We start from the raw sequence: 9,654 nt of genomic DNA, 5'->3' as shown, positions 1-9,654 counted from the left end.
CGTCAGCTACGCGCGCACCGGGTGAGCTCACGGACAACGTCGGCCAGCCTCTCAGGCCAGGGCCCTCCGAGACCCTGCGCACCGCTGCCTGCGGGCCATCCTTCGCACCCCGTTGCCTCGCGCCGCGCACTCCCGTGCCACCGTGTGGCGACACTCCACATGGGCGTCTGGAGGACTCGCTGCGTTGATTCGGGCTGCTCTCGCGATGCTGCCGGCACCCGGGCCTCGCCAGCCCACCCGCCCGGGACGTTGGAAGTGCCGTGCGCTTCGCAGGCATGTGCTGTGGGGCTGATCGGCGTGGATGTCGTCGTGCCTGTAGCGTCGATCACTTCTGTTCTAATCACCTCTGGCCGCTTTGTTTCTATATGATACGCCATGCCGGCGACGGTTGACAGCTCGTGCGCACATTGCTGGCATGTCTGCATCCCGGGGCCTGCAACATAAGGACGTGGTTGTCTGCGGAAACGGGCTCGTTGTCTTCCTCACATGTTTTTGTCGATGCCACAGGTGCGGGCGTCTGGATGGCTTGCCCGCATGTGCCTCGACAGGTGGGAGATGCTGCCATGAGTGTGTGGCGGGAGGAGCGCTCCGCCCTCTTCCGAATCCACACGCCTCTGACAGGCGTGGGTGTGTGGCAAGCGGAAGGGGCCGGCGCAGAGACAGGTGCCTATGCATACAGAGCTCACAGCGTTTTCTTCTGAAGGGGGCATCGGGGGGGGGGGGGCAGCCGTAGGCACACGCAGTACGGGAGGAAGCCTATTCAGCGCGAGTGAGATGTGCGTGGAATGGAGTCATTGCGCGCAAGACGATGGAGCGGAGCGAGGTGTGTTTTTTTGAGCCTTGAGCTATCCGTCAACCTCACGTGTCATCTCGGGCACAACGTCGGGCCCGACGCCCTCACAGCAAACACAGGTGAAGCCGGAGGCTCTGGTGTATGTCTGTGTGTGTGTGTGTGTGTGTGAGGGGGGCATTCTAGCGGTGTAGCAGGCGGCACACCATTTAAACCTCCATCCTGTCGCTTCCAGGCACCCGCCGCTGCAGGAATCCCCCAAAAGCGGAGAGATCCCCGTGCAGAGATGGGCAGGATAAAAGAGAAGCTAAAACGAAAAAGGCACTTGAGTTTCGTCCATCAAATATCCGTCTCGAAAGAGCGTGCCTTCAGCCCCTTGGTTGATTGGCGTCATCCCCTTGTTTTCCAAGTTCGTACATCAAAAGTGGCGACAAACCGTATCACAAGGAAGTGGCTTAGGGAGAATTGGCCACTGTCTCCGGGAGAAAGGGCTGCTACAACGGAGAAAGGGCAAAAAGGAGGTGGCAAGGGGGGTGGGGGGTCCGCGCGCAGCAGCGATGTCGCTCCCACACTCAAATAAAAGGAGTGGTGCTGACGGAAAAACGGACGCTCACGCAAACTGATCGACGAACCGCAGCAGCAGAGAAAAAAGACACACAAACACAAAAAAAAAACAGAAAGCTTATGATGGCAATGTTCCTTTTTTTTTTTTGATTGGGGTTGTCATTGTTTCTTCAGCGTTTTTGAGTGTCCTGATCCACAGCTCGCTTCGCTGAGTCGACTCGCCCTCGATCCTACAGCTGGCGGCTTCCTACAACCGAGGCGCATTGAGGAGCAGAGCCCCAGTGAAAGCCGCGCCAAATGCGGTGTTGGGGAGGGGAGTGGGGGGCACGTTTACATAACGAGGCGTTCCTTCTTCGCACCAGAGAATCCGTTTAGAGGGCAAAGTGGTACTGCAAAAAAAAAAAAGATGCTGGGCAACGCGTCTCAAGGCCCCAGCTGCGCCCCGACGCACAGAGCTCCAAATGGGGGGGGGGAATACATACATATCTATACTTGGCCGGAGGAGAGGGCACAGAATGCTATCAATAGAGATATGAGGAGCGTCGCAGAAAAAAAAAGGAAACTCGTATGCGGCCGTACGGCGAACAGAACACATGGAAATCGCAACGATCACAGGACCGAGAGTTTCAAACAGCCAAAAAGAGAGAGATCCAAATGGCGATGGGCAAGGCGATGCAGGGGCGCACGGAACGGATGAGAACAACAACAGCCCACACACATAAAGAAAAATGCAATAAGAAGACATGTAAGAGCAAGTGACGGTGAAGCCGGAGAAACGACGGGCCGCTCACGGAAAGTGGCCACAGCGAGCAGGAAGACAAATCGCGTTGAAGCAGATGTGCCGACCGACACACGAGCTCGCGTGCGCGTCTGTGTGGGGAGCGTCTCAAAAGAGAAACCTACGGAGGAGAGGAGCCGAACAAAAAAATGGCTTTGGTCTGTGCTGAAAACTCCATGGCAACGGCAATGGAAGGCGCAGAAGAGACATGGAAACACCTATCGCACGCTCACGTGCACAGAACAACACCAAAACTCGCATGCGTTTTGGACGGCGGCCAGCCTCGTTCACGCGCACACCCACGCAGAGGGAGTTCTTTTTCGTGCACCTCGCAGCGTGCATTCAGACGCACGCACGTCGCCCACTCCGCATACTCTGTGCGCCGCATGAAGCTGAGAACGACAGTACCGTGGGGAACGACACGAGTCACTACAGCCCACAACGAGCACAGCAAACGCTGCCGCTGGCATCCGCTTCAGCTTCGTTCACGAAGAAAGACCGAGATGGCCACGACGCAGCCGCAAGGCACGATGAACAGCATAGGCACACGGCGCACCTCAGAGGGCGATCGTGCTGTAGATGAAGCGCATCACAAGAGAGACTCGAAAAGGACATAGGCGAGAGAGAGCAACGCCGAGAGCAGATCACTCCGACAACAGAGCCGAGAGCCGCATGGCGTACTCCAACCGCTCATCATCGGACATGAGAGAGAGCGGCTTTGACAGCGGAATGATGTCCTCGGGGCGCACCGGGGTCTGGCTGCGCAGCTTGGCTCGGAGAATCTGATAGTAGCTTACGCGACTCTCATTCTCCGCCGTTCGCGTGAAGTTTCTCAGGCCTTTGGAAAGCGGTTCGAGCATTATTGCTCTGCACACCTCGTTGCACACGTGAGCCTCCATCCACTTTCGGATACCATCCTGCCCCATGTTGCCCATGCCAAGTCCCTTGCCGTCCTCCGTGTGAATTTGCGGGTCGGTAAGGAAGTCATTAACGCCTTGCAGATCGCACACGAGCATCGAGCCGCCACTTTCCACCAGGGTAAAATGCGAGAAGGCCTCTACCGCCATGAGTACGCGATGCCGCTTCTTCTCCTCCTCCAAACTCTGCCGCCTCTCAAAGCCATCGTACACGTCACCAAAGTTGTTTGTGTACTTGGTGAAGTTCCCTGCTAGGCGCGGCTCCATTGTGAAGAGGATGTCGGCAGAGTCAGTTGTGCGGTATGAGAAGAAGCCCGATCGTTTGTGCTGGTACGCCTCCGGCACCTCGCTCAGCTTGATGCGCACCGTCTCGCACTGCAGGAACGAGACGACGTGCCGCTGAAATCCCGCCGGCACTTGCACCCGGTTGAACTTCTCTGCGAAAATGCCGCAGATGCACTGCGCCTCGCCTTCGTTGAAGTAGTCGCTCTCCACCACCTTTGAAATATTATGGCGAAACATCTTCGCCACCATTCGCGAGCTGAACCCGGTCTCGTCCAACTCCTCCAACGCAAAGCACACCCGCATCGTTCCCTGGCTCAAACCGCGATTCGGGTGTAGCACGCGAAGCATCGTGTCCACCCCCTTCCACGCACACGTCTTCACATCGTAAACGTACTTGTGCGCCGGCACCAGCACATCTGGCTCGTCCGTGGACAAGTGCTCCGGGCTTTCGTGCGTGTGTGTTGGCGGGGTCCACTCCTTGGGAGAAGACCCCGGCGTTGGCGTGCGACTCGGCTGTGGCGCTGCAGCCAGCTTCGTCTTCACGAGCGCCATGGAGGTTGCAGGTGGCGGTCCTGCGTCGCTGGCGTCAGCTTCCGGCGGCACCCCATCTTGGCGAGAGGCTCTGCGGGCTGCTTCAGCAGGTTGTGGAGGTGATGTGGGCAGCGACGGCGATGCCGAATCAGAAGATTTAGCAGAGGGTAATCGCTTTGGATCTGCCCCTCGCCGCGGAAGACCAGGACTACCCTGAGACTTCGGATTCAAAAGCTGAGCAAAAGGCGTAGACGCGGTGAAGTTCTCGGACAGAGCCGTGGAGTCAGGCGAAGTGCTCTCTGAGGTGCCGCTTTTCCTTACTGGAGGCTTCTTTCGAATGTATTGGGGCGGCTTTGTGCTCTCTGCCAGATCGGCCTGCGCCGGCGGTGCGGGCAGTTGCGCTACACTCCGCGGCTGCTTGCGCGCCGGTGCTGCGGCGGCTCCGGCGCTGTTGCTCCACTGCCGGTCCTCGCCCAGCGTTGGCCCGGATGGCGATGTAGCCAAAAGCGACGGCAAAGACGCCGATTTCGAGATGGAGGATGATGTAACCCTTCCGTGCCCGTCGTGGCCACTGCGCTGCTGTCCGGTACCTGACGAGGACGACGCGACCACCAGCGGGCCCGGAGACGGACTTCCCTGGCCCGAGTCATGCAGAGTGCTGGCGAGGGAGTGCGCTGCCGGTGAGATCGCAGCGCTGCCACTGTTGTCTGCAGCGGCACTCGAAGATACACTGCGTGTGGTACTCAATGCCTGCCGCGGGTTGCCACGAGGGCTGCTGGCCTTGCTACAAAGAGGTTCCGGGCTACCCTCGGTGCTGCGGGTGTCCTTCAACGCAGTGTCCTGTGCGCATCGCATGCCCCGCAACGTGCCAGAGTGCTTTCTTGTCCGCAGGGCAGCAGGGGTGCCGCCGTCCATCTCGGCCAAGACAAAAACGACGAACCAGAAAGCTACGTAAGAGGCGGCACGCACTCGACAATCCCTCGATACAGAAGATGCGCGAGTGCACGTGCCGCCGCAGAAAGGTCGGGAAAGGGTGCGCCAAAGGACGCACACACTAACAAAAAAAAAAGAGGAGGCTCTTTGTGAAAAGGGAGCGTCCGCTGGCAAAATGGCTCACTCCGCTACAAGCTGTGGGACATACACCGTTGTGAGGAGAGGAGGGCGGGGCGAGGAGAGGCTGGGAATCTAAGCAGCGAGGCGCGAAGCACGAAATCCGTCGAAAATGCCAGGTACAACGAAACGACAGCACACACACGCAGAGAACCAGAGCGAGAGAGGAAGAGAAAGAAAGGTGAGTGGTGGTAGTGGTGGTGGTGGGCGCTATGTGATGGAGAAGTGGGTGAACGAAGAGGCAACACCAGGAAAAGGAAAAGCGTGACCAGTAGAAGAAGGTCACCTTCTCCTCCCGAACACAGAACATACACGCACGTGCGAGCGCCAACAACACCCAATAAGATCGCTGAGGCGGCAGAAAACAAAGAGCGCGGACGAGAGGAAGAGACGATGAGCAGACGATATACACGCGCAAGAGGACGACACGGCGAAAGAAAGGGAAAAAAGGCGCGTTACCAACGACTAAAGACAACCTCGGGAGCGCCAGCGACGAAGAACAACAACAAAAGAAGACACGGATGAGGCCTCTTACGATCAGCCAAAGTAAGAGCGACCTGGCAGCGCAGCGCTGGGGGTGAAAGGGATGGAAAAAACAAACGCGAGGAACTGAGTTCGTCAGCGATGGAGCCCACTCAACTGTTGCGTTCTGCTATCTGCTGTCTTCAGTGGCGTGTCTGGACGTCTACTTCGTACAACTTCCGGTGAGATGGTTCGCTGCCTTACATCAACTGGCTTCGCATGTGTCGGCGATCACAAGAGTGATGTAGGTGATCAGAGTTGCACGTCTTTCTCCAGTGTACCGATAGAAGGGGGTGGAGATCGAAACGAAAGCAATGCGTGGCGGCGACGCGCGAGGAAGAAAGCGCAGAACCAAGAACAGAATTGCCACCGAGACGTTTCCGTCGATGCGTATCCGAAATGATGTGGAGTTGCCGCCGTCTTCACGCCACCGAGAAGGCGTGCGCTTCTGTGCAAACCCTATATATATATATATATACAGGCAGTGAAGAAACGGAAAAAAAAAACAATGTTTACGCGGCGCGCCAAAGAGCCGTGCTATCGCTCGAAGCGCGAGAACGAGAGGGGCCCAGAGAAAAGGGGGAAAACATAAAATGGAAAATAAGCAGAGGAGGGAAAAGTTGCAATGAGCGACCATAAAAGACGGCGCAAGTGAAAACAGCCGAAAAAGAAAAAAAAAACATAAGAGAACCCAAACAACTACGTGTGCAAGGCGCACAGGGAGAGAGAGTGGGAGAGGCAGAAGGGGAAGGCGATGAGTACGAGTAGAGGATGAAGTAAAGGGGCTTGATGGGAAACGGTGCCGCCGCACGCGCTGCTTTCACGGCAATGTGTCTCTTCTTGGTTGCCTTTTCCGTTCGCGAGGTTGAAAGCCGCCGCGCTTCTCTCAGCTCTTTCCTTCAATTTTTTTTGTCTGTCTGTTGGCTTTCCGCTTTTCGTTGCCCGCTGCGTTCGGCTGGGTAGGCGTGTATATCAACGCAGCCGAGCTCCTCTCTTTTGGGGTCGTTGGTTTTCGACTGTATGCCGAACCATAACCGTCACGCTCCAAAGAGAGAGAGCAAAACGCACACAAGAGTCGCACGCTTGTATGCGTAGCAGATGGTGAAGAGGGAAGAAAAGAACAGAGTAGGGAAAGAGGCAGCGAGAATTCACACTGATGAGCAACATGGTGGGGGCTACGCTGGCGCGGTACATGCATAGTAGCGTGTTCATACCACCTCATGGCATGCCTTCCCCTGTGTTTAGTGTGCACGGCTTGCAGGCTCGAGGAGGAAATGGAGAGGCGCAAACGGTTGCCACCCTGTAGCCGAGAAATCAGGGATTCCGTCGTCATCATTGCACCGATGCCGGTGAGGGGTTGCGTGGCGCTTGCGGAGAGTACCAAAAAAAAAACGCTCAACAGGAGCTCTTTGCGCGCGAACGCCTTCCGCTTGCTCACGTCCATATATCGCGTCGAGCCCTCTCGTGTGTAAAGTCGAGCACCTCAGCCGTATGCCCTCTCGAAGGCGGTCACGCAAATCATGTGAAGAGACAATGACTCCGTGCAGACACCCACACGCAAATCACCACAGCCCCGGCACACTCAGCAATCATCGCAAATCCTCGCGCACAAAAGGAGGCGCAGTCCATTCACGACAACAGAAAAGGCGACAGTGAGGCGGAACGAGGGTGAGCCTGACACCTTTTCCGCTTTCACACTTTCCTCGGAGAGGTAAGCAGCGGCAGCCAAACCACACTCCTCATTGCTGTCGCTCCCTCCTTGGGCGCCTCGCACTCTTCTCCGTGAAGCACAGTACGGCTGCTGCTAGAATCAACCCGTTCACCGGTCACGGCATCGCAGCGCCAGCAACGGCCTCCGTTTTCGTTTTTTTTCTTATTAAACGAAGCGAAGCTCACTTCCGCAGCTGATCATGGATGTCCCAGAAGAGCCTTCCGCTCTGAATGGTCGCCTTGAACTTGGTCGCGAGGAGGATGGCGCCGCTGAGGCGCCGGTGCAGCGAGTACACCGGCGACGGTGGTGGGCGCAGGCGAAGCTTCACCATAGTCGGCACATTTGCCTGAATGAGGCACGGCAAGCTCTGGGCGGCAAAGTCGAAGGGGTGCGCTCGATCCTGGAACGGCTTACCCAGCAGTAGCACACTGGCGCAGTGCGCGTCGAGCATCTCCTGCACCTCCTGGCCCGTGAGAAAGCCCAGCGTGATGCTCTTCGCGATGATCGACTCGCAATCTTTGGTGGCGGCTGCCGTGACGACATCGAGGTAATCGTCCACGAACTCTCTCGAATACTCGCGAGACGCGCCAAAGTCAAGCAGATACACTCGCTTGTCCTTTGCGTTATACAGAAAGTTGGAGAAGTTCGGATCCGTCTGCATGAACCGCCACACAAACAACTCTTTCAGTGTCAACGCCATGAAGTTCTCAGCAATGTAGTTGCGCAGCTCCTGCGGAACATCAGGCCGCTTGCCGATCTGGTCGATTGTGACTCCGCGCACATACTCGCTGACGAGTACCTGATCAGTGGTGATGGCTTGGTAGACTTTGGGGACGTAGAAGAGGCTTGAGAGAGCGGGGTCAGCGGCGACCAGGTCGCGGTACCTCATCTGCTTCGATGCCTCCAGGGTGTACCGACATTCGGCGCTAAGCTCCTTGCGCAGCTCTTGCAGAATCTTGTCCACGAACATACCCGGCGGCAGCACACCGAAAGACATGAGCATCTTCAGGTTCGCCACATCCGAGTCGATGCTTTGCGCCACACCTGGGTACTGCACCTTTACCGCGACCACTACGGGGGGCTCTGTCGGGTCAGTTCCCGCGGCTCCTGGCCTCAAGGTTGCACGATGCACTTGGCCAATGCTCGCCGCTGCTACGGGGGTATCGTCAAAGGCGTCGAACAGATCGGCGCGCCAGTTTGCGTTGCCGAACTCCTTGGCAAGCGTGTGGTGAAGCTGCGCGGGCGGCATCGCAAACGCCTGATCGCGCACCCGTTCAAAGAGGGCCGCGACGTGAGGTGGAATCGTGCTCTCGTCCTGGATACTCAGCATCTGGCCCAGCTTCAGCACGGCACCCCGCATGCGACACAGAGTGTCGACAATGTGCTGATGGCCGCGCTCGGAGAGCAACCCGCTCGCTGGAATACTGCCGGCCATCTTCTCCCAGCCAAGTTGCATGAAGAGCGAGGCAAAGCCTGCCGCGCGACCAACCCGCGAGGACGGCACACGCTTGTACTGCATATCCTTGGGCGTCGTTGGCTGCGACAAATCCTCTGCCACATCCACCGGCAGCGTCAAGGAAGAAGACGTGTAACGCTGCGCAACTTCAGGATCTACTGATCCATCCGCCGAGTTTGCTGTCCATGACGCAGCGGACGCGGCACCAGAGACCACGCCAGCCTCCGACCCACGAGTTCTCGCGAGCATTGCCGAAGCAATGCGCTGCAGCCCGCGAGCGATATTGCACAGTGGGGCATCGCGACATGGCTGAGATGCACGCATCATTACATGGCAGCGAGCACTTATCAGAAGAAACCTCGAAAGTAGCAGCAGCAGCCGGGGTGGCGACGCAGCAGCGGAGCGTGCGGGTCCGTTTCGTGCTTTTTTTTTGTAGACTCTCTGCTGCACTGAGTGAGCGTCAGACTCCGCGCCGCTTCCCGAGGCAGCGGCCGAGTTCGCCTCTTGGACTAGTTGCAGGCTGAGATAGTTTTGAGAATGCTCAGCCATGTGACCCCGCCACGTCAAATTTGCGTGGCATGCACACACGGAGGGAGAGAGAGAGGGGGGGGGGATGCAATGCAGCGTGGCGAACAAAGATGCACGAAAGGGGTTGTTTGAGTGGCGACGGGTGTCTCACAGTGTCCTGTTCCACAAATCCGGCGTTACTTCGCTTACACACACACATAGATGTTTACGTATATAAACATACATGAACTATGTGCCTACACTGTGTACTCTGAAATGCTTGCACTTCCTGCGGCAACACCCACAGCACTTCCGGCACCCGTACAGAGAGAGAGAGAGCTGCATTCTCTGCAGGCGCCTACGTGGACTTCGCCGTTGATAAAGAATTGATAGATATGGATCAGGCCGGGGACATGCTCATCGCGTGGAGGGACCTCAAGAGACGAACATACACGCCATATTCTCCATCGCGTGAAAAAGACA

At 57.3% G+C, this 9,654-nt stretch overlaps 2 protein-coding genes across 2 annotated transcripts; both read right to left on the bottom strand.

Moving 5' to 3' along the window:
- Positions 1-2,776: 2,776 nt before the first annotated feature.
- LDBPK_364760 (elongation factor-2 kinase-like protein) lies at positions 2,777-3,886 on the bottom strand (the record flags this gene model as incomplete). The annotated part of the gene is made up of 1 exon (XM_003865542.1): positions 2,777-3,886. The coding sequence occupies one exon, from the start codon at positions 3,884-3,886 to the stop codon at positions 2,777-2,779; it is 1,110 nt and encodes a 369-aa protein (XP_003865590.1).
- Positions 3,887-7,389: 3,503 nt separating this feature from the next.
- On the bottom strand, positions 7,390-8,991 carry LDBPK_364750 (ABC1 protein, putative; the record flags this gene model as incomplete). The annotated part of the gene is made up of 1 exon (XM_003865541.1): positions 7,390-8,991. One exon carries the CDS (start codon positions 8,989-8,991, stop codon positions 7,390-7,392), a length of 1,602 nt encoding a protein of 533 aa, XP_003865589.1.
- Positions 8,992-9,654: the final 663 nt, after the last annotated feature.

This window comes from Leishmania donovani, chromosome 36 (assembly GCF_000227135.1).
Source record: "Leishmania donovani BPK282A1 complete genome, chromosome 36".
In the NCBI taxonomy this organism is placed as follows: Eukaryota; Euglenozoa; class Kinetoplastea; order Trypanosomatida; family Trypanosomatidae; genus Leishmania; species Leishmania donovani.
Note: the sequence above shows the minus strand (reverse complement) of the source record. Positions and strands in the feature narration are given on the sequence as shown.